The sequence below is a fragment of the Theobroma cacao genome, chromosome 3 (assembly GCF_053813885.1).
Source record: "Theobroma cacao isolate CCN51 chromosome 3, ASM5381388v1, whole genome shotgun sequence".
NCBI classification, from domain to species: Eukaryota; Viridiplantae; Streptophyta; class Magnoliopsida; order Malvales; family Malvaceae; genus Theobroma; species Theobroma cacao.
This window is the reverse complement of record NC_142641.1, coordinates 35,876,471-35,900,701: the sequence shown is the minus strand read 5'-3', so window position 1 is coordinate 35,900,701 and position 24,231 is coordinate 35,876,471. Positions and strand designations below refer to the sequence as shown.

Below are 24,231 nucleotides of genomic sequence, written 5' to 3'. Positions count from 1 at the left end.
TTTCAAATCGTAAACTAAACCCAACAGCCTCCTCCAGCCATTTTCTATCTGCTTTACATATAAAAATCACTGGCATCCACAATCTTCAAATGAAAACCGCAAACATGGACTAACCAGTCTAAATTGCCGATTAACTTATATCTCCATTTCCTTGGCAGAAACAAATCCCAACCGTTCAAATGGATCCAAACACCGGATTCTGTTACAAAACAGGAACTTACAGTAGCCTGAAACCACCCATCCCTCTCCCGCCAACCGATCGACCTCTTTCCGTCGCCGAATATTGTCTCTCCCTCTTCCATTCCACTTCCACCAGCGGCGCCACCACTTTCGTCGTCAATGCCACCACCGGCCAAACGCTAGCTTACTCTCAATTCGTTTCTCAAATCCATTCCCTCGCTTATTCTGTCCAAAAACGCTACTCCCTCTCCCAAAACGACGTTGCTTTTATTCTCTCCCCTCCTTCCCTGCATACCCCCGTGCTTTACTTTGCTCTCATGTCGTTAGGAGTCATTGTCTCCCCCGCCAACCCGCTCAGTTCCAACTCGGAAATCGCTCACCAGGTCCAACTCAGTAAACCCGTTATTGCCTTCGCTACGTCACAAGCCTCTCATAAAATTCCATCTCTCAAACACGGAACTGTCCTCCTAGACTCGCCCGAGTTTCTCTCTTTCTTAACTCAGTGCAATATCGATAACGACATCATTAAACGAGTGAAGGTAAACCAATCCGACTCGGCTGCGATATTATATTCTTCAGGAACCACCGGGCGAGTCAAGGGGGCGATGCTGACTCACCGAAACCTAATCGCAATAATGACGGCGATTCATCACTACAACACAACCGAAGGCGGCGATAATGATAACCCGCAGCGATCAGTGACCTTTTTTACGGTGCCTTTGTTTCATGTATTCGGTTTCTTTATGTTGTTAGGGGCGGTTTTGTCGGCCGATACAGTGGTTTTGACGGAGAGATTTGAATTTGAGGAAATGCTTAGAGCAGTTGAGAAGTATAAGATTACTGGCATGCCGGTTTCGCCGCCGCTTGTTTTGGCGTTTGTTAAATCGGATTTGACTAAAAAGTATGACTTGAGCCCGCTTCAGGGGCTTGGCTGCGGTGGCGCGCCGCTTGGCAAGGAGATTGCTCAGCGGTTCAAGGAGAAGTTTCCCAATGTGGTATTAGTGCAGGTATTTTTCTATTTACTATCTCGTTTTTATGTTTACTTAATACCATTATTTTTAAATGATAGTTTTCTTTTCTTTTTACTCCGACTGTGTTAGTTTGCTCGATTCTTTTTTCTAATATATTTTGATATAATTTTTAAAATATTATATAAAATTAAATTTTCGAAAATATATTTTAAAAAATTAAAATTTATATAATTTTAAATTTTATAACTTTATAATTTTGTGAAAAATAATTATCAAATTTGAGCTCATTTAAATAAAAAAGTTAATTAAAAACAATTTTAATACTAAGACTGGAAAAAGTAATAGTTTGAAGTTTGAAGGAACGAAAAAGAATAATGAATTAAGAATTATAATCAAACAAATTATTCCTCTGATTTCATATATAATAAGACGGAATAAGTAATAGTTTGAAATTTAAAATATAAAGCGTGTATCTCATGTCTCTTTGAAACTTCATTAAATATAAATAAAATGATATAGAAGACTAGTAGTATAAAAATCAAATTTCTTAATTGCTTGATAAATTTAGTCTATAACACATTCAAATTCGTTTTCAATTGTACATAGTTCGATGATTATTGAATTACTCTTATCTTAGGCGTAAAAGGATATTTACTGACTTCGATAATGTAAAACGTTATGGAAAGCTAAATTATCACATGCAAGCTGTTTGTGATATTGATTTGTGTCGCTTTTGCTCCATTAATTATGATATCCAATCAAATTTTGGAGTGACGAAAGTGGAATAAGAAAATGTTGAATTATGAATTATGTAGTAGTAGCATGCAAAAAAGCTGGGTGTGTTATTGCGTGTCTTATCTGTCCACTAATGTGTGGTCCCAAAGTATTACTACTTAGGTTATCCATCCATAAAAAAAAAACGTTGTATGTTAATCCAAATAAATATCATGAGAAATAACCCTATTTTGATTATAATGACCTAATAAGTATTTTTTTGTATTTCTTTTAATTTTTATGAAATTCAAGAAAAAAGTGTTGATTGTTGTATACTACATTAAAAATTTTAATTTTTTCTAGTAAAAACGACGTTTTATATTTTTAATATCAAAAGGTAAAAAAAATCATGAAAAAGTAATTTAGAATATAGAAAAAATAAGAGTGTTAAATGTTCAAAAAATAAAAGGAAAAAAAACACAAATTTAAAACATTAAAAAAAAAATATTAGTTTAGTATTGCGATTACAATTGTAATTGACCATAGGAGGATTGTGGTTTGAAAATTGTTTTTGAAAATTTATGAAAAGGAAATTATAATTTGATAATTTGATAGTTTAGAAGTGTTTGATATTGTTGCGTTAAAACTGGTATGGAATGATAAAATTTCAAAAATGGTTAAAGAGTTGTTTTCATAAATTAGGTTCAAAACTATTTACTAATGGTCAAAATATCCATCAAGTATTTGTATTCATGTGTTTTGTTCAATTTAATCCCTATACTCAAAATCAAAGTAATTTAATATCTTAATTTTAGGAATTGCTTCAATTTAATCTCTCTCACTAACGACATTCTATTTTGTCGTTAAAATGATGATGTCAACGCTAATGTGACATATTTCGATGATGTGGCACTAACTTGATGATGTGGTAGTGCCATGTGGCCTTAGTATGATGATGTGGTAATGCTGTTATGATGTTGGCATGTTGACATATCAGTGCAACATAACAGATAATAAAATTAAAAAAAAAAATTTTATCATGTCATAGGGATTAAATTGAATAAAAATATAAAGTACATTGATTATATTGAATAAAATTGAAATGTTGAGGGACTAAATTATAAAAATATTTAAAATATTTAAATGTAAAATATACTTATTAATAAGCTAAAAATTTAAATGTAAAATATTTTTGGTGTTAAAAAATATATATAAATATTTTCATATTTGATTATTTGATTCTAAAATATATACATTAATTTATCTTCTCTCCAAAAATTAAGTTTGAATTCTCTTTTTATAAAAATTTTTTCAAAAAATTTCATATCTAAAGTCAAATTTAGATGAATAGCTTGCATTATGTTAGATGAAGAAGGGAGATATAAAGCTAGCAATGATTATAAAAATAATTTTTTGCTCTAACTTGCTTAATTTAGGTATAACAAACATCTTATTACAAACATAGAATCTGAGTTACTCCACTCCTTCAATTATTTGTTTATTTTTTATGTTTTTATTTTGTTTAATATTTTAAGTTATATTCTTTAGGTTGAAATTTTTTTGATTAAAAACTGCATTTATGGTTAATAGAGTTAAATATAATTATAAATATTTATATAATTTTATTTTGTATTTACAAATTTTTTTATAAATCCAAATTAATAATGTAAATTTAAAATTAGCAAAATTTGATTGTGATATTTGAACTTAAATAAAATCATTTTATAAGAAATTTTGAATAAATTTAAATAAAAGGAAAATTGAGTAAGAGTTAAATAATTCCAAAAGAATAAATATTTGTAAATTGTGAAAGTTGTAACTAAATCAACTTATTTTTGCTTATTTGAGTTCAATTCAAGTTAAAAACTAAGTCCAATAAATTTAATTTTTTATACTATTATAAATATCAAAAAAATTTATTTAGTCTTTTTATATTATTTTATTCTAAAATAGTGTAAGTTATTCATTTAAATTTGACTTTAGGTATGAAATTTTTTTCAAATTTTTTTTATAGAAAGAGAATTCAAACTTATTTTTTGTAGAGAAAATTAATTAATGTACATATTTTAGAATAAAAAAATCAAATTTGAAAATATTTATATATATTTTAACACTATAAATCTTTTACATTTAAATATTTATTTTATTAATAAGTATATCTATCATCTACTTAAAGATTTATATTTTTTAAATATTTTTTTAACCTAGTCCCTCATCATCTCAATTTTATTCAATTTAGTTTATATATTATATATTTTTACCCAATTTAATCCCTATATTGTGACATAAAAATTTTTTTTATCTGTCTCGTGGTATTGACATATTAACATATCAATGTCAAGTCAGTATCATCACATCATCATATTAGAGTCACGTAGTATTATCACGTCATCAAGTTGATGGCACGTGGCATGTTACGTCAGCACTGACGTCATTCTTTTAATAGCAAAATTAGATACCGTTAGTGCAAAAGGCTAAATTGAAGTAATGCTCAAAATAAAAAAATTAAATTATTTTTATTTTAAGTATAGAGATTAAATTAAATAAAATATAGAGATACATGAGCTTAATAGGTATTTTGATCATTTACCAATAAAAAATGGTGAGGGGTATATTTGTATTTTTAATTTAATAAAAAATACATGCAATCACAATGGAAGATTCTAGATGCCTTTGTTATTGTACTGATATTAATGATTGAGACCAAACGTATCTCTAATGGCAGTTGCCAAACGATCTCTCAGCTATAGTACTATACACGTTTATTGAATTAAAATTGAGAAGCCACGTTTGCAATTAAAGAGTCAAAAACCATCGACAAAACTGAAAAAACACTCTTTCTACCCACTGCCGGCTCGCCGGCTCACCGTCATCATCTGCAGAAAAGAAGGAAAAAAAAAATGTACAAAAAGGCGAAAGCCATATGGAGAAAAAGGTACACTGCTTGCTTTTCTCATTCTTCCATTTTCACTTTGTAAGCTTCTGAAACCTCTCTGCAAACTGCAAAGTAAAAACTCATTGCAGCTACATAGCTACCTCAAGCTAACATCATCACTCCGATGGCAGAATCTGACAATCCCCACCGTTCTATAGATCCAAACACCGGTTTCTGTCCCCAAACGAGGACTTTCCACAGTCTCAGGCCATTCGTACCTCTCCCACCACCGTCTCAGCCTCTCTCCCTCCCTCAATATGTCCTCTCTCTTATCCGCTCCTCCTCCACCCCCACCACCGGCGATACCACTTTTGCTGTCGACGCTACTAACGCAGGCACCCTCTCTTACTCCCAATTCATTTCTCAAATCCATTCCCTCGCTCACTCCCTCCGGAAAAACTATTCCCTTTCCCAAAACGACGTCGCCTTCATACTCTCCCCTCCCTCTCTTCGTGTCCCTTTGCTTTACTTCGCTCTCTTGTCGTTAGGAATCGTTGTCTCTCCCGCCAACCCGCTGAGTTCCGAGTTGGAGATTGCTCACCAGGTTCAACTCTGTAAACCCGTTATTGCGTTCGCCACATCGAAGACGAGTTCCAAGCTTCCATCTCTCAAACTGGGAACTGTCCTCCTCGACTCGCCCGAGTTCCTCACTTTCTTAACTCAACACGATGTCGATAACGACTTCATTAATAGAGTCCATGTGAGCCAGCACGACACAGCGGCGGTACTTTATTCTTCGGGGACCACCGGGCGAGTCAAAGGCGTGATGCTGAGTCACCGGAACCTGATCGCGTTGATTGCCGGGTTTTACCACATAAGGCATTTTCCCCAGGAGCGGAGGGAACCGCACCCGGTGTCGTTTTTCACGGTGCCTTTGTTTCACGTGTTTGGGTTCTTTATGTTGGCGAGGGCGTTTTCGATGGGACAATCGGTGGTTTTCACGGAGAGATTTGAATTTGAGGGAATGTTAAGAGCCATAGAGAAGTACAGGATAACTTACATGCCCGTTTCGCCGCCGCTTGTGGTGGCGTTAAGTAAATCAGATTTGACTAAAGAGTATGACCTCAGCTCGCTTCTGTTGCTTGGTTGCGGTGGCGCCCCGCTTGGCAAGGAGGTTGTTGAGCGGTTCAAGGAGAAATTTCCCGCCGTGGAACTTGTTCAAGTAAGAAATAACTGGAGAAGGATAAATTGTTAACGTCTTTTCTACTATTGTCGGCTTAATAAATTAAAACGTGACAATGTTACTAAAAATTATCATCTCTACATATATAAGTTCCCACATATGAAAAATGTGATTTATGTATATTGACAATTCGACATAATCATTTGTAATAACATACTTATATTTTGATTTGTTTGATCTATGTATACTTGATGGAAAAGGCTTATGCAGTAGTTTTTCAAAATAAAAGAAATATTTGATTTATGTTCGTTTATTCTAGTTCATTAGCTTAGGCAGTTTTCTCTAGTTTTGGCATTCTGCTTATTAAGTATGCTTTCTAGTGGGATGTATTTTTAATGAAAAAAAGAGTAAGGGATGAGTTCTATTGCCCATGGTATATGGTTGAGTTTGTTGAACTATTCTATTTGTCCCTTGAGTACTCTGAGCATAGATTTCAAATTAGTATCTTCGTCGGGTGTGAATGTTAGTATTGTTCCTTCATTTTTCTTTGTGTTAGGGATATGGGCTGACTGAAACTGGAGGGGGAGCAACAAGGGTGATAGGGCCTGAGGAGGCAGCACGATATGGGACAGTTGGCCGCCTTGCTGAAAATATGGAAGCCAAGATTGTCGATCCTGTAACTGGAGAGGCCCTGCCGCCAGGGCAGAGAGGGGAGCTATGGTTGCGGGGTCCAACAGTAATGAAGGGTATTACATTTTTTGCCTTTAATATTGGTGCTAAATGTGCCGCTAGAATTACGTAATTTTGGGACGGAAACCAACTGGCTAGCAATAGGAAGTTACGTTTCTCCATGGAGTTTGGTTTCTAGGAAATTGTAGGACAGATAGATCGATTGACAAAAGAGAAAGAAGTCTTTTTCTTCTTTTGCTTGATAAAGCTATGAAATGGGAGGATTGAAAATTATTATAACATCATTTCACCACCATACCTTTTACTTACAAGTAGAGGGTTTTTTTTTTTTTTAAACAAAAGAAAAAACTGAAGAGTTAGTAATATTGTAAATTTGTAGTACATTAACCATACTAATCCCTGTCATTTTCCCTTCCTTAATCTTTCTGATTTGGGAAGCTTGGTTTTTGTAATCAAGGACATAAATCTGGAGAAATCTATAATCATAGAAGGTTTGTTTTTGGACCAATAATCATAATTTACATATTTCAGCCAAAACTTCATAATTAATGAGGAGCAATTGGCATAGATTTTTCCTTTTTGGCATTTTGCAAAGTTCAAACTCTTATAAAAGCTTATTCCTTCGTAAGTGAAATAGTGGCGTCAATGCAGGTTATGTAGGAGATGAGAACGCAACCGCTGAAACCTTGGATTCAGAAGGCTGGTTAAAAACTGGCGATATTTGTTATTTTGACTCTGAAGGGTTTCTTTACATTGTAGATAGATTGAAGGAATTGATCAAATACAAGGCATATCAGGTGAATGAGTTGCCACGGAGTTTGCACCCTACTTCCAGTTTTAAAGCAATGTGGTTGGCAGTGTTCCTTTAATGTTTTTGGACCACATAATCTCATTATCTAAACCAAAAACTGCAGGTCCCTCCTGCTGAATTGGAGCATTTACTTTATTCCCATCCTGAAATTGCTGATGCAGCTGTGATTCCGTATGTATTGAGTTTCTCTTTTTTCTTGTGAATGATGATGTCTGTGTATGCTAGATTTTTTTTAGTTTGTAGCTTTGACATTTTGTCCAATCAAAGACGCAACTTGCACATCAGTTCATTCATTTCTGAACATGGTTTTCTTGCCAAATGCTTTTGGAGCCCTCTTAAGTGAGTGAAAAAGTTAAGATCACTTAGCAGAATACCTCACAAGGGAGAGTGCTGTGTTTAATCTATGTTTTTGAAGGAGTACTAACATCAGCCTTGATCAATTAGTTCCCAGAATATTTGATAGTATGGTGGTATACTGTCTAATAGTTCCTAAGTTGATCTAGAACTGCAATTCTGTTGTGATGCTAGTGGCACCTATTAGTCTCATATCAATTTGTTATATCTGAGAGCAGGTACCCTGATGAAGAAGCAGGGCAGATTCCCATGGCCTATGTAGTGAGAAACCCTGGAAGTAGCATCACTGAGTCTCAAGTCATGGATTTCATTGCAAAACAGGCATGGTTTCTAAAATAGTGACAGATAGTATTTGCTTTTTAATTAATTTTTGGGAAATTTGAAATGCATATTTACTATTCAGCATATTAGGCTTCTTTGTTGTATTTTTATGCAACCTGACACTACTAGAGCTGATTTTCTTCTTGCAGGTTGCGCCATACAAGAAGATTCGACGTGTTGCTTTTGTTAACTCTATTCCGAAATCCCCAGCAGGAAAGATCTTGAGGAGGGAGCTGGTTAATCATTCTCTATCTGGTGGTTTATCTAAATTATAAAACCATATCTGGAATATATGACAATAGGATATCGCCAAATGCTGGGAAGGAGCTGCAGTAAACAATGAAAACTTTGTTGGCATCTGCTTAAAGCTTTGGATACCACCGCTGGCTGGTTATTGATTACAGCTCAAATTGAAATCAAATTCCCTTCACATTTTGGGATTCTAAATGAGTTCCCTTACTCCCGGCATTTTCCATAGCAACAAAATCATAAAACAGTAACTGTATTTCCATCAGAATCATTAATTTATTGATCGTAGATTGTGAATTGTGATTCAGATTATGTTATTACTGTTTTGTGTAATTGATGGAAAAGAAACATAGATTATACCATTCTACCACTGAAGCAAGCTCTGTTGATTTTCTTTTCCAAAGAATAGAAATTTTAATTAAATTTATGCTGTAGCCTCCTAGGTGTAAAACCTGACATGAGGGAAGTAGGAAATGCAAGAGTCTTATAGATTGAAGTGGAAGATTTCGTTGGAAGCTTTTAAACCATGGGACTGATGACTGTTTTCCCCATGGTTTCTTCCTCCTTGTAAGCTTAACACCAGTGCCCTAGTTCAGAAACCACAGAACAATCTGCTTTACCTTGGAAAATGCATGCACAAGTTCAAAACTCTCATAGCAAAGTCCTTTCCGGGTCATAGACTGCTCACTTGCTCTACTGTCTACAAAGGACAATTCTCTACCCTCTCTTTCCGTACATAATAAATAAAAAGTTTATAGGCGCTGGTCCCTTTGCTACAAATTAAAGGTTTATTTGCTTTAGTGATGTTCTCCAAGTCATTAATTCCTCAACTTGATCAATTAATATTAAGGCAAGATGACAAGGTTAGGACACTTGGAATTGCATCATGCAATACTTGATTTTCTCTTTTCCTTGGATAACAATTCGTTTCATAATTGTTCTTAAAGCTTGAAGTAAATAAAAATCTAACCCACTCAACTCCCTTAACTGTTTTCATTTCATATGCAAAATGAGAAGGTGAAATACAGTTTTATGTCTTTCGGTTTCTTGCACTTCATTTATATCTCAGCTACTCAGAGTGAAGCACTTTGATTGCAAACCCGGAGAAGACTCAGGTTTCAGTAAGGTTGCAGCAAACTACTATTGATTCATACATTTGTATTTTGTAGTAATCTCTACCTATCTCTTGCATTTTAATTCAACCACTATGCTTTGGAAGATTGAATCTGCACTGCCGTAACCATTAATATTTCATTTCTGTGTTTTTTACGATAAGGAGAGAGGTAACGTTACAAACAAGTAAAATGGGATGTGTTGGGAGAGTAAGATTATAGCAATCCTTCAAGTGCTGAGTGTTGTAATAGGTAGTGGTGTACAAAGGGTAGACAATATGAGAGTGGCAGAGCAAGGCAGAGGGAAGAGCTAAGTAGGAGAGAATTTGAGAGAAATGGTGCTTAGAGAAAGCCTAGAAAGGGGTTCTCTCAAATTTTCACCTTAGGAAAGTCTCGAATGAATTGTGAAAGTTTCTTATATGTAAACCAAGTAGGAGCAACTAACAAAAACAGTGTTTAACATGCGTAGTAACGAGTAGCAACACATTACCCCTATTATGTAGAATGGGGTGGCAAGTTTTTAGTATATGTTTAGGCCGCTAAGGCTTAATGGAGGTTATTCACACTTCAAAGTGTATCACTTGGTTCTTGAGGTAAGAGAAAAAAAAAAAAAAATCTTGTAAGAGAAAATCTCTTTCTAGTACTTCCAAATCTAAGTCATCAAGTCAAATTTTTCAAAACTCGTGAATCTTACAACTTTTCTCATATTACTTTTAGTATTATTTACGGTGATATAATTATTTTACTTATTTTAACCGATCTCATTACTTTTTATGTAACAATATCATTATTCATAATTTTATATTATATTAGAGAGATAATAGGTTAGCAGTCAAAATGGAATATCTATATTTATTCTTTACCGTAAAAATATTTATTTGTTATTATCTGCTTAGAGTTATATAGATTTGTTATTACGAATTTTCAATAAAAAAATAAAAGTTTTGAGGTCACTTCAAAATAAAACTCTTTTCTCTATTTCATTTTCTGGTGCATATCATATTAGTGACTACTCCTTAATAAGGGTATTGGATTAGGCTGGACTGACTTCGTCAATGCTCTGTTTTAAGTCCTTTTTTTTTTTTTTTTCTTACAATAACTGAATTAGTGCAAAAAGGGGAAACCATGGGTATTAATAGCTCATGTCCTATGAATGTCTACAAATGCTTTGAGACTTTTAACATTCATTATGCACTCAAAGGTGGACATGAAATTATTTCCTCTGATTTTCTGTCAGCAACAAAACAAAAATCTTTGTTTTCTCACTAACTTTTCACCACCTTTTTTCCAAATCAATTTTCGATAATCACCTTTAAAATTTAATTTTTGATTCATCTGCTAATCCTCGTTAAAATAAATTGAAATCTATCTATTTTAATGTCAAGTGATAAAAATAGATAGATTTTGACACTTTAATATTTATGACATAAAAAGATAAACAAATTTAATATTTTGAGTTGAAATTTATAGCATATAAATATTTACGTAATATTGAGATGATATATTTTGTTTATTTTTAATAATGATGGGTTTTGAAATGTTTTTAAAAAATTAAAAATTGCAGAATTAAAATTTTAAAATTATGAATAAAAATAAAAAAAAAATTGTCTGGCTAATGGGTCAGTCCAGGATAAAGGTCCTAGTCTCTGTGTCTCAATTTCTCAATGTATCTTTATGGACTCTATAAAGTCATGGGTGCAACGGCAGACGGCGTCTTATGTGACCCCACACCAACGCTTTTCTTCAGTTCGTTTCTTTAGCTACTTCAAAGGGAAAACTGAGCAAGAACTCAGCTCAAATCCCCTCTTTTCTGCAACTCTCTTCCTCTCCATGGCAGCTCCTCCTGCACAAGCACAAGAAACTGCAACAGCCCAGACCAATATTCCCCTTTTAGAGCCATCAACCCAGCTAGAAGAAGACCAAGACGACACACAACTTTCCCGTTCCCTCCACCGTTTAGAGACCGTTCTAAGGCTCTTTGGCTTCTGCCAATATTCCGTCTTCAGCTTCTCTATATCCTGGTTCTTGTTCCTGCTTCTCGGTATTACTCTTCCACTTCTCATCATTTTGCTCTCCTATTGTTCCGGTTGTTACAAGTACGAGATCAAGAGTTTTGAGCTTGAGATTCTCGTATCTCAGTTTCTCGTCTCTGCCATTTCTCTTTTCTGCATCTCTCGCAATCTGCGCAAATATGGGATAAGGAAGTTCCTGTTTGTGGATAGGTATCATGGTCACGTGGAACAGTTTCGTGAGGAATACGCAAAGAAGATAGATGTAAGCAAGGACCCTCTAATTGTTATTACCCCTTTTTTTCTTTTTATTTAGTGCTCATTTGAAAATTGAAGTACATGAGATCTAATCATTTACCTTTTAATAAGAGTTGAAATTGTTTCAGAGTCACCTTTTTCCTCTCTGTAACTCGATTTGCTCCATTTATTCAGGATTTCTTCCGTTTGTTGGCAGCGTGGATATTACCATGTTTCATTGTAAAGGCTGCTCGAGAAGTCACTCGGGTTGTCTATGCCTATCACGATTCATGGTGGAGATCAGTCGTAATGCTAACTGTTTTGCTCGTGTCCTGGAGTTATTCAACTGTCATCTATTTATCAGGCAGTGGCTTGTTCAATTTGGTGTGTAATTTGCAGGTGATACACTTTGAGAATTATGGGAAGCTTCTTGAAAGGGACTCGGATCTCTCTGTTTATATGGAGGAACACATACGTTTGACGCATTATTTATCCAAGATAAGCCACAGGTTTCGAATATTTCTCCTCCTAGAATTCCTGGTTGTGACGGCTAGTCAGTTTGTAGCTCTGTTGGAAACCACAGAAAACCGTGGAATCATCAATTTCATCAATGGTGGTGATTTTGCAGTAAGTGCGGTACGAATCTGATGTATCACCTCATGCTAACATTGGATTATATCAATAAAGAATTTTTCACATATGGCAGGTCATCTCCATCGTTGAGCTTGTTGGAATAATAATCTGCCTGCACGCAGCTGCAAAAATCTCACATAGAGCCCAAGGTCTAGCTTCAGTAGCTAGCCGATGGCATGCTTTAGTTACCTGCAACTCTAATGATACCTCTCAATCAGTTTCAATTAGTAATGATGATGGAGGCTTGGAAGCAGCCCATCTACCAGTCCCAATGCCTATAAATTACTCAGAAACTGATTTGGAGGCAGTTGATTATGTGCCTGTTCCAACCAATACTCAAATGGCTTCGTATATGTCCTTGTATCACAAGCGACAAGCCTTTGGTAAGTACATTCCGTCGCCTTTTAAGTTTTTCCTGCATAAATAGAGTCAATTGGATGGTATAAACCCATTTTTTAGTTTTCCTTACCTGCATACATATTCTAAACTTTAGATTAAATCCAGTTTTCATTGAGGAGAAAAAAGAAAAGAGCAAAGGCTGGATAACAATTCCAGTGCCTACCGAGTAACGATTTTGTAGCTTTACTGAATATGTTCCATGCTTGCTCTGCAAAATGCAGTCACGTACTTGCAGTTCAACCCAGGAGGAGCCACGGTTTACGGATGGAAAATTGATCGGGCACTTATCAGTACCATTTTTTTCATAGAGCTTTCACTTGTTCTTTTTGTGCTTGGGAAAACTGTGACTTTCACTACCAAATGAGACGATTGTTAATTTTCCTTTCTATAAGGACTCTCATTAACATCTTCTTTGTAATTTTGAAACCCCTTATTTCAGCACTTTTTACTTCACGAAAAAATAAAAGGGGGCTTGGAAATTGGAATTATCCTAACTAATATTTTTCTATTGCCAAGTGAAACTCATCAACAGGCATAACAGTCCACTGTTACAGCCCCTATCTTCTGGATGCCAAAACAAGTATTGTTGATTACTTGAAAGAGTTAACTACATCATCATCTGCCTCCATCAGTTGAATCTTTAATTCCAGTGCTATGCTCATCATATAACTCATCTCGTAAGAATGGAGCCAACAGTCATAACACTCTAATTCAACAAGACTCTCTGATAATTTTATTATTAGATTCAAAAGTTGTAGGATTTCTTCCTGACAACTACTACTATGCCCAAAACTAGAAAGCAAAGGAAGACAATGATCGTTTATTTAAACCATGCTTGACAACAATATATGCTGTTCGTGAAATTTGGACTCCCAACTGTTGAACCATCTGCAGCAACAGCCAAGTTTGGGTATGATGACGTCCTCTACAATTTTTCAGTTATATGGTATCTTGCAGAAACTCAAGAAAGTAAAAATTGTTAAGAACCCATTCATGACAAGGATAATATAACAAAATTAAAAAAAACAAAGGCAAAGGAAAAGAAATAGAACAAGCCTTCTGTTATCTTTTCTCCAGCACTGACGTCTGCCTGTTATTCACAACCTTCTGTGTGTCATCAATGTCACCATCCGCCTTCTACCATTACCATCCAAAAAATAATTGAGGACGATATACCATACAGATAATAAACCATCAAAATCCACTTTGATAACAACTAGTACAATATATCAGTATCCATCATTATTATTTAATTGCCAGGCAACATCAACTCTTAGACTGACAATTAGTAATCATTAAGGAAGAGGTCACCAAAGTACAACAAGATTAATACAATTATTATACCAACTATGCATATGGCATCTGACTTGCACACTAAATGATTATGTAAAACACATTCAGGCTTTCAAACCTCTGGCACTGCTGCAAACACTTTAAAACAGAGAAGAAAAGAAAGGTACAAAAATCTCACAAGTTAAAAGATCAACTAATTCATTCAAAAGCAATGTGGCCTACATCTGTGTGTTACCCCGCAATGTTTGGAAACTACAACCACACCCTACATCTCTGTGTTTTACAAGTTACAGCCATATTCTCAGCAACATTACTTCAGAGTTTCCATAAATGACACTTAATTCACATACATACGTTCACTTCAGAAACATGTATTGTGTACGAAAAAGTGGAGCTCCTCCATTACTTAATATGGTAAAATCACCATGTACAAAACAGGAAACTGATTTTTGACGGCACAACACAAATATCAGGAAAAGTACCTTGAGTGTGCAAAACTTACTGCCCATGAGCAGGAAAGACCAATGCTGTTCCCTTCCAAGCATCAGTAGACTCTTGCAACCAATGGGAAAAAAATTGAAGGAAACAACGTGAGCAGTAGTTTTAGAAATAGAAAAACGAAAATTCAAATATAGTCAAGAATATTTACACAAGAATTGCATCTGTTACAATATCAAGGAAGTGGGAACAAGAAAGATCTAAGAACCGTAAGGTCAATAAGCTGCACCTTCATATTCAATCGCAGCTAAGGACCATTACAATTCATCACAAAATCATCCAAACTAAGAACTGGGTCCTGTAATTCAACTTCCTCGAGATATTAATCTCCACAGGAATGTCATCTATTGGCCTGCCAAAGGACAATATCAGTTTCTCACAATATTTTGCCACCAAAATATTCAACTGCTGCACCTCACCTCTTGCCAATCATGTGCTTAAGATACACTAGCATGATAAATAACACAGTGGATTTATGCACAATCTGCCTGCCCGTAGCACAACCAATAGATAAAAAATTTTTTTACCACTGCTGTATTAGATTTGGATCCTTCACGGTTCGTTGTATATGCCTAAGAGTCATTTGAAGAAAAATAAGAAACAGCTACAACTGCAAACTAACAATGTCGCCCAAATGTGTTTTTCGGGTGCCCAAGCTTTCACTAGTCATGCCAGGTACCTGTTGCATTTACATTTTTGGCGGGAAAGTAGGCAAGAATTCTTTAGATTTTGGTAGAGGAAGCTCATGGAACCAATCATGATTAAGAGCATCATCTGCTGTTATTCTCTGCACAGGCAACAGAAACTTTAATTAGCAATAAACAATACATAAAACCTCCCATACATATAAACTAGAGTTCACTAAAATAGATTTTAAACTCATGTGTGTATACCTTCTCAGGATCATATGTAAGAAGCCTATTTAACAGGTCGAATCCAGCATCAGATAGAACTGGAGATCCTGTGAAAGATGCTGCAGGAAACTTTCTACGCAACAAATTATACCTGGAAGAAGAAAACAAAAGCAACTACTTATAAAACAGGAAATCACATGAAGAGTTAGTCAATAAATGCTGAACATATAAAACATGATGATAAATAGTACTACAGATGAAGAAAGCAATTGCACAGAGAAAAACTTACAGTTGCTTAGAATAATTTGCCTTAGCCCCTGGCAATTGAGAAAACCCAGCCCAAATCTTCTCGCTTGGAGTACCAAGAGTATCAAAGATCTGCAACCATCAAGACCAAACATCAGAAAACAAAATAATTATAATAACATAAAAAGGTGGTGAAGTTTCAACAGAAACAATGATTACCTTGCGAAGCTGATCAATTTCACTTGTTCCTTTGAACAAGGGTTCCTTAGCTAACAACTCAGCCATTATACAGCCCACAGACCACATGTCAACTGCTGTTGAATACTTCTTTGCTCCAAGTAAAAGTTCAGGTGCTCTGAAATGCAGAAACCACACAACTATAAGCTTGGAAATAAAACAAAGATAATGTCAAATTTAAAAGCTCATAACTTTTCAGAAAATACAAAGTGCAGCTCACCTATACCACTGCGTGACCACCTTAGTTGTATATGGCTTTAGAGGGCTTCCATACTGGCGCGCCATACCAAAGTCACATATTTTCAGTTCACCTTGGTTGTTCAAGAGAAGGTTGGATGTTTTCATATCCCTGTGGAGCACCCAATTATCATGAAGATATTTGACACCCTCCAATAGCTGTAGCATCAAGCATTTAACATCGCTTGTGCTAAATGGATGTTTCATGGATTCCATTAGCCCCTTGAAGTCATGTTGCATGTACTCCATAACCATGTACACATTTTCATGGTCATCTACTACAACTTCTTTAACTTTAACAATTGAAGGATGATCAAAAGATGCAAGTATATTAATTTCACGCAGTGATGTCAAAGGGAAACCATATTCTTCAAAATCTCTTCGGTCAAGAATCTTTACCTTCTTCAGGGCCACAATTTCTCCTGTCTTCTTATCCCTAGCTCTATAAACAATACCATAAGTACCTTCACTTATTTTGTTCAATTTTGCATATTCAAAAACACTTCTGCAACCCAGAAGCATGTTCACACCTCTGCCAGTTGGCTCTTCAACATCTAACTCTGGCTGGTCAACAGCAACATCTTCCTCACGCTTGTCATCAATGTCCATCACACCATAAGAGACCGATTGGCATTCCATATCTCCATCCTCACAAGCAGACAATACGCAACTGCTTCTTTCATTAGATTGATTTAAGACAATCAGGTCTCCTTCCAAATCATCTCTTTCACACTCTCCACTTTCAAGACTGGAACTCCTACTCTTTTCCTCACTCCTAGACACATCTTCATCATCGCTATCAGATGACCAACGTGATGTGAATATGTTAGGTGCTTGAACAATTTCTTTCCGCACCAGACCTTGTTCTGGTTCATCATCCGGACATTGCTGGCCAGAAACAGCAGCAAAACCAAAAACAGAAGACTTAGGTGGCAAATGCTGCACTTCCTCAATAAGATTTGCAGAGACTGAATGCTTTGTAACACCCTCATCAGAAACTATACTTGACGTGCAAGGTGAAGGAGGAGATGACAGAGTTGTAGGTGTGGATACAACTCTGTTCCTAGACGAAATTCTTACTTCCTTTTCTTTTATGTCCCATACAATAGGGGAAAACTTCCTCTTTTTCTGTGGGGGCTGCCGAACCCCATCATCCACAAACCGTGTTCCACCATTCTTAACTCTCACAACCTCCTCTAACCCACATCGCCTAGGACCCAAGTTGTACCCATTCTTATTCTGGGCAACCAAATTCTTCCCATTAGATGGGTAATTATATCCACTCTTATCGGGAGCAGCATGAGCAAGACCCCGATTCAACTTCCCAACACCACTTCTCCTCGGAAAATCAACTCGCCCTGCCGCCATACCAATCAAACAACCAAACTCTTCTCAATCAAAATTTTCAAAACTCAAAAAACGAGATCCAACAAAATCGCCAATCAAAATGCACAAAACAAAAGAATTCAGTAACTATTCTTTCTTTTTCCTTTTCCCTAGGTTCCCTAAAAAGTACAAACCCAAGATCTGCGGACAAAGCTCAGAAATACAATCAATAAAAAACGAACAACAGAACGATTAAACCCTAGATTTTGAGGAGCGGAAATTATCAGAGAGAGAGAAAAGAAAGATCAAATAAACGAGAAGATAATAAAAAACCCTAGAACCTGAAATTTGTTGTGCCCCTTTTGGCTGATCTGACCTCACCTCGATAAATGAGAGATAATTGAAGATCTTAGCAGAAAGAAGAGAAAGCGAGATGGAAACCACACGCAAAGGGAATCAGAGAATCAAGACAGAATCTTTTGGACGCTTCTTCGTTTAACGCGTTGACGTTAATCTCTAGCCGCCCTCGTTGCAATTTATAGAGAGCGCGTTAGGGTTAGTTTTTTGGAGTCGGTGCAATTCTGTTTTCGAATTGCTTCTTCTGGCCTTAATTCCAAAGCCCAACTCAAGCAAAACTGGACTTGAATCAATTTGTTTATTGTACTAGCAAATGTGTGCTTTAAAGCTCAGCCCTTCATAGTAATTGCCTCAAAAGGTGCACAGGGCATAGCAACCTGCCAAGGAGGGCCTGTTCTTTATCTGCCTCGCTAGGCACTAGCTAGGCCATAGCCCCATACGATAGGAACATTCCCTCTAATTGTAGGCCCTTTTTAATCGATTGGCTTAGTTCCCCCAAAGACCCCAGCTTATTTAGACAGAGAGATAAAGACGCACAAGGCAAGGCAAGGCAAGGCAAGGCAACGAACCATTCAGCACAACTGGTTGTGAAGTCTCTATAACTCAATCTAGGCCCAAAATTTTTCATAGCAAGAATCAGAGAAAACATCCATCATATCCTAACAAACTGCACATCCCGAGGAAGGCACACAGCTCAAAACAATCCATCTATCCTGAGCTGCCATTTTCCGCCACTGGCGTCACAGTTTACGCACATAAAGCCATGCAGAACCAATAAGAAAAACGCTTTTATGACAGTCGGTCGTTCTCGTTCCAACAAGACGGAATGGCGGACACGCCTCAACCACCAAAGCAAAAAACCATTACCGGTTAACTTGCTGACTCGATTTAGAGAGTTTAAATCAAGTAAAAAAATTGAAACGATAACGCTCAATGTAGCTATCCACTTGCTCACTCTTTTTCTCTATATATAATTCCAGTTTTCTCACATTGCAAGCACACTCAGCTCAAGAAACCATTCACTACCAGCGTTTAATAGTCTAAGAGACAACAGAATGATTGGTCTTGGGAATTACGGTTTTACCGCACCAGCTGCGAGGAAGATCAATGCTTATGACGTCCCTGAAGGAGTGGACATCCGTGGTCGATTTGATGAAGAGTTTGCAAAGATTTTGACCAAGGATGCTTTGCAGTTTGTGGCTGATTTGCAGAGGGAGTTTAGGAACCATATTAACTACGCAATGGGGTGCCGCAAGGAGGCTAAAAGGCGGTATAATGAAGGGGCGTTGCCAGGTTTTGATCCGGCTACAAGGTACATAAGAGAAGGGCAGTGGACTTGTGCACCAGTTCCACCAGCTGTTGCTGACAGGAGGGTGGAAATTACGGGGCCTGTGGAGAGGAAGATGATCATCAACGCTCTCAACTCTGGAGCCAAAGTGTTTATGGTGAGTGATCACATTACGTTAGTCATTGCAATTGTCATCAATTCTTTCAAGTGTAAAAACTTAAGCTTTAATTTTTTGGCAGGCTGATTTTGAAGATGCACTCTCTCCTAGTTGGGAGAATCTTATGAGAGGCCAAATTAACTTAAAGGATGCTGTCGATGGAACAATAACGTTTCATGACCGGGCAAGGAACAGGGTTTACAAGCTCAATGACCAGATAGCTAAGCTGTTTGTTCGTCCACGAGGTTGGCACCTACCTGAGGCTCACATTCTCATAGATGGCGAGCCTGCAACTGGTTCTCTCGTGGATTTTGGCCTTTATTTTTACCACAACTATGCCATCTTCCGCAAGACTCAAGGTGAAGGATTTGGGCCCTTCTTCTATCTCCCTAAGATGGAGCATTCAAGGTAATTAAGTAGTTACCTACCAAGGCTAGAACACACCTAGATCAAGCCAGTTTAAGTATTTCTTGCTGCCATTTAAATTTAATCGTTTAATATGGGCTCTGAAAGACAGCTGCATGACTTTCAATGAAATCAACTAGACTGTAGGTGTAGAAGTGGTTCAAAAACCATAATTCGTATTCAGGAATATAATACAAATGTTACGTTATTGGCAGGGAAGCAAAAATATGGAATTGTGTGTTTGAGAGGGCAGAAAAGATGGCAGGTATAGAAAAAGGAAGCATCAGGGCCACTGTTCTAATTGAAACACTTCCAGCTGTCTTCCAAATGGATGAAATCCTTTATGAGCTCAGGGATCACTCTGTTGGACTAAACTGTGGACGATGGGATTACATTTTCAGCTATGTTAAGACATTTCAAGGTCATCCGGATAGATTGTTGCCAGACAGGGTTCAAGTTGGTATGACTCAACACTTCATGAAGAGTTACTCTGATCTTCTCATCAGGACATGCCATAGGCGTGGCGTGCACGCCATGGGTGGAATGGTATGTGAGTCAAATTCATGTCATGCATTATTTAACATTCAACTTTTTCTGGTTTTCTGTTTTCATTTTATTTTTCTGTTGGAAGAATCATACTATAATTTTGAGAGCATCTTTGATATTGAAGGCCCAATTTTCTGGAACAGGCAGCTCAGATTCCCATTAGAGATGATCCAGCAGCAAATGAGGCAGCCTTTGATCTTGTAAGGAAGGATAAACTGAGAGAGGTCAAGGCAGGGCATGATGGAACTTGGGCAGCACACCCAGGACTCATCCAAGCCTGCATGGAAGTCTTCACCAACAACATGGGAAATGCTCCTAACCAAATTCAAACCGTCAAAAGAGAAGATGCAGCTAACTTAACAGAAGAAGACCTATTGCAAAGGCCTAGAGGGGTCCGTACCATGGAAGGTCTCCGCCTAAATACTCGTGTAGGGATCCAGTACTTGGCAGCCTGGCTAACTGGGGCAGGGTCAGTCCCTCTTTACAATCTCATGGAAGATGCTGCCACAGCTGAGATCAGCAGAGTTCAAAACTGGCAATGGCTGAAATATGGAGTGGAATTGGATGGGGATGGGCTTGGGGTTAGAGTGAACGGTGATCTCTTTGGGCGAGTGGTGGAAGAAGAGATGGCTAGGATTGAGAGAGAGGTTGGAAAAGATAAGTTCAGAAAGGGAATGTACAAAGAAGCTGGAAAGATTTTCACCCGCCAATGCACTGCTCCCACCCTGGATGATTTTCTGACTCTTGATGCCTATAATCACATTGTCGTGCATCATCCTAAGGGTCTGTCTAAGCTCTAAACGAGCTCATCCCTTTTTCTTTTCCCATGGAAGCCTGGAATCCTGGACTCTGCCTTGTGTTGTCTCATAATCTACTGCTACTGCTAGTAAGTAAATAATCAATCACGATTTCACTGTTGTTTTTACTGAAAGCTTCAACATGGTTAATCCAGTTGCAGAACATATTAGGACACAGTTTATTTCATTGATTAAGGTGGAATCAGGATGATTTATGCCATTTGAATATCCCCTGTCTCTCTTTACCACAAAATATAATGCTGCAAATAACATAACAAAGCAAGAAAGACATTTTAAAGAAAGATTACAATATAATTCCACTAAGGATTTTGAATTTGTATTCAATGGAAGTCTGCTAGGTGAATAAAATATAAACAACTAATGAAAAATGCTCAGAAAAATGTAGCTTATATAATGAGATTAAGAATATTTCATCAAACCGGAATGGCCCAAAGAAAGTGGAACAGGACCACTCCATGGCCTAAGTTTGAGCCCCCAACGACAATCCAAATTAAAATTGGAAATAACAAGGTCTCTCTCTACCATTGTGTTGCACACATTCTTAGAAATATGTAACACGAACTCTCACCGGCTCAAAATCAAATGCACGTATCCCCACACGTGCGAGTGATCAGAAAAATTTTGCATTATAAAAAAATCACTGAACGTTAAAAAGGCATTATTCCCCGAATTTCTGATGGCATTTGTATAATAAAAAACGCACCTCCAAAGCGTTGTCATGCCTCTATTTTTTCCCCAAAAAATATTTTCCCCTATAAATCACTCTCCTAAGGTGGCACATGCAATCCACGCGCTGCCATCTCCACGGTCTGTTCTCGCGCTCTCAATGCCACTTATTCCATCACAGCAAGGGAAGTCTATTGTCGTGTTCTGTGCGCCAATCAAAGTATGGAGAGTGCAACACGTGCCGAACCGAGATTGGGTCAAGTTTATGGTCTGCACTTCATTTTCAACCATCAAATTTTCTTCGTTTTCATTTTAGTCCTTGTTTTGGTTAAATCTTCCAAACATACAAATCCAAATGATGCAAATAATATAACAATGGAAAGCTTATCATGCAAGAATTCTATTGGCACAAAAATCATGCACCAAAATATCTAAGAAATAAAGAAAACTCACTCAAAGCGTTAGGTTACGGTTTGATTATTCTCAGTATTTACACATCACTTGAAGCTCAATTTTTTCAAAATTTTATCAGGCATATATTAGCATCATATGACAAAATAATTAAACCCAAAGGACATTTTTTTTCTGTAATTATCAGTAATATGCCATTGAAGCTTCAAAAACAAGATAATCATAAACTAAAAGCATATATAAATAACGAATTTTAGCATGTTAATCATGTTTTTCAGAGATCATACATTGAAAACACTAAATTTGGCTTTGATACCAATGTGAAAAAATGTATGGATTACAAAAAAAAATTACAAAATAATTGGACTTTAATCATACTTGTAGTGTCTTTTATCTTTTTAAAACTAACGTAGAATGACTCTAGAATCTTGACTTTTGGACATCAAATGAGTCTATTAACTTTCAAAAACTCATGATATATAGAAATCTATTACAAAATAGATTAATAACCACACTTTTCATATTACAAGAACTTTAATCTAACAATAGAGGGAGAGTGCTTTCTCCTTAGGGAATAAACTTTTTGCTTTTATATTTTTAAGGAATTGTTAGTATATTATTTGGTGGAACATCCAAATCTATTTATGACCCTTTAAAGATCACCTGATCACTTTTATGAAGACAATCTTGATAACATTTGATCAAATAATATTAATATTTAGTAATCTTAATAATTCTAATCTATCAAGATAGAAAGGATAAAGAGTTACTTTAGACAATTTTATCCAAATAGGATGACTATTATGGGGTGTTATCTCATAAAGTCCAATACGTAAAACCTTAAAAATTCAATAAGAATTCTTATATAATAACACAAAAACCTGTAAAAATAATGACTAGGAATTAAATTCATTTTGTTCCCTTCTAAAGGTGGCTGAGGGAAATATATGTAGAAAATACCAAAGATCTAAACAAAAAATTGCTTTATACCTAATTTGTTTGATTGTTTAATGAAAATAAAATACTACATAAGGAGTTATTTATAATAGCAAGCTAGGTTTAAATCCACTTGGCTTGCAAGTAAAATAAAGAAATATTCTAGCCCTAGACTTCCTTAGAGTACAAGTAAAATTAAAAAAAAAAAAAAGAGAAAAAGATTACATAAGGAAAATTCTCTCCAAAATTCTACTGTTGATTTGCTTGTTGTTAGGAATGCACGTAATTTTTTTCTCTACCAATTTAGTGGATATCCTACAATCTTAAAACAGTTTTCTTTTATGTGACTTATCTACTTAAAGTGTTCACATTTTGTCCTTTTATTTGGATTTTGATTCCTCTCTCCAACATATACTGCTGCCTCTACAATTGGCCTTACCATTATCACCTCTTCTGAACTAAATAGATAATAAGCAATTGTTAAAATTGATAATGGATCCTTAAAGAGAATATTTGATCTTACAATAGCATAAGAATCATTAAATCCTATTCGAAACTTATGCAATTTTTCTTCTTCTTTTTCCCTGGCCAAAACTTCATATATACAACTCCTACATCTTCTTTCATGAGACTTAGAAAAACTTTCAAGTTGATCTCAAAGTCTTTTTATTTTTGTGTTGTAAACTGAGATTATCAATTCACCTTGTCTAATGTTGATTATTTCTCTTTTCAGTTCTTGAATTCAAGGTCAATTTCCTTGTGAATACCTCTTTTCCAAATCTCTTCATATGTCATAAGTAATGTCATGACATGCAACACTATTATATAACGCCTCAGTGAGTGAATTTAACAATCATACTACTACCATAATATTACAAATAATCCAATCATCTTCTTCTAAATCTCTTTCTTCTTGTTTCAGTAATTTTTCATCTATGAATACCAACTTGTGTTTCGATCTCAGAGCATTGCCAACAATTCTCCTCCATTTTAAATAGTTGGGTCCTTTTAGTGCATGGGATACCAACAAATCACCTAGTCTATTAGAATCACTTAAATGATAGTGGAATGGCTTGTTGTTCATGGTTTTAGTAAAAAAATTTGTTTGGGTTTTATAAAAAGGGTTCTTGTAATAGGGAAAAGAAGCGTTGCAAACAAGTAAAATGATGCGCCGAAGGCGACGAAGAGAAAGATTGGAGTAGTTCCTAATGTACTAAG

General features: G+C 36.1%; 4 protein-coding genes across 6 annotated transcripts; 3 read left to right on the top strand and 1 right to left on the bottom strand.

Moving 5' to 3' along the window:
• LOC18605066 (AMP-dependent synthetase and ligase family protein) lies at positions 1-8,723 on the top strand. 2 transcript variants are annotated; one of them, XM_018118068.2, is made up of 6 exons: positions 1-1,187; positions 6,480-6,669; positions 7,265-7,410; positions 7,528-7,595; positions 7,997-8,099; positions 8,249-8,723. In XM_018118068.2, the coding sequence occupies exons 1-6, from the start codon at positions 180-182 to the stop codon at positions 8,372-8,374; spliced, it is 1,641 nt and encodes a 546-aa protein (XP_017973557.2). In that variant the 5' UTR covers positions 1-179; the 3' UTR covers positions 8,375-8,723. The 2 variants fall into 2 exon arrangements, with proteins under 2 accessions (XP_017973557.2, XP_017973556.2); XM_018118067.2 differs by lacking the exon at positions 1-1,187 and adding an exon at positions 4,474-5,962.
• Positions 8,724-11,134: 2,411 nt separating this feature from the next.
• On the top strand, positions 11,135-13,136 carry LOC18605065 (uncharacterized). Its single transcript, XM_007037858.3, has 4 exons — positions 11,135-11,734; positions 11,902-12,333; positions 12,413-12,722; positions 12,960-13,136. The coding sequence occupies exons 1-4, from the start codon at positions 11,135-11,137 to the stop codon at positions 13,100-13,102; spliced, it is 1,485 nt and encodes a 494-aa protein (XP_007037920.3). The 3' UTR covers positions 13,103-13,136.
• Positions 13,137-13,448: 312 nt separating this feature from the next.
• LOC18605064 (uncharacterized) lies at positions 13,449-17,952 on the bottom strand. 2 transcript variants are annotated; one of them, XR_016025206.1, is made up of 6 exons: positions 16,087-17,952; positions 15,849-15,984; positions 15,673-15,761; positions 15,423-15,534; positions 14,514-15,316; positions 13,449-13,875 (listed from the first exon to the last, which is right to left on the bottom strand). XR_016025206.1 is itself a non-coding variant. In XM_088804338.1 (5 exons), exons 1-5 carry the CDS (start codon positions 17,469-17,471, stop codon positions 15,218-15,220), a joined length of 1,821 nt encoding a protein of 606 aa, XP_088660464.1. In that variant the 5' UTR covers positions 17,472-17,952; the 3' UTR covers positions 13,449-15,217. The 2 variants fall into 2 exon arrangements, 1 of the variants encoding a protein (XP_088660464.1); XM_088804338.1 differs by having other exon boundaries at positions 13,449-15,316.
• An 828-nt stretch (positions 17,953-18,780) lies between these two features.
• On the top strand, positions 18,781-21,107 carry MLS (malate synthase). Its single transcript, XM_007037855.3, has 4 exons — positions 18,781-19,231; positions 19,314-19,639; positions 19,852-20,182; positions 20,326-21,107. The coding sequence occupies exons 1-4, from the start codon at positions 18,842-18,844 to the stop codon at positions 20,980-20,982; spliced, it is 1,704 nt and encodes a 567-aa protein (XP_007037917.3). The 5' UTR covers positions 18,781-18,841; the 3' UTR covers positions 20,983-21,107.
• The last annotated feature ends 3,124 nt before the right edge of the window (positions 21,108-24,231 follow it).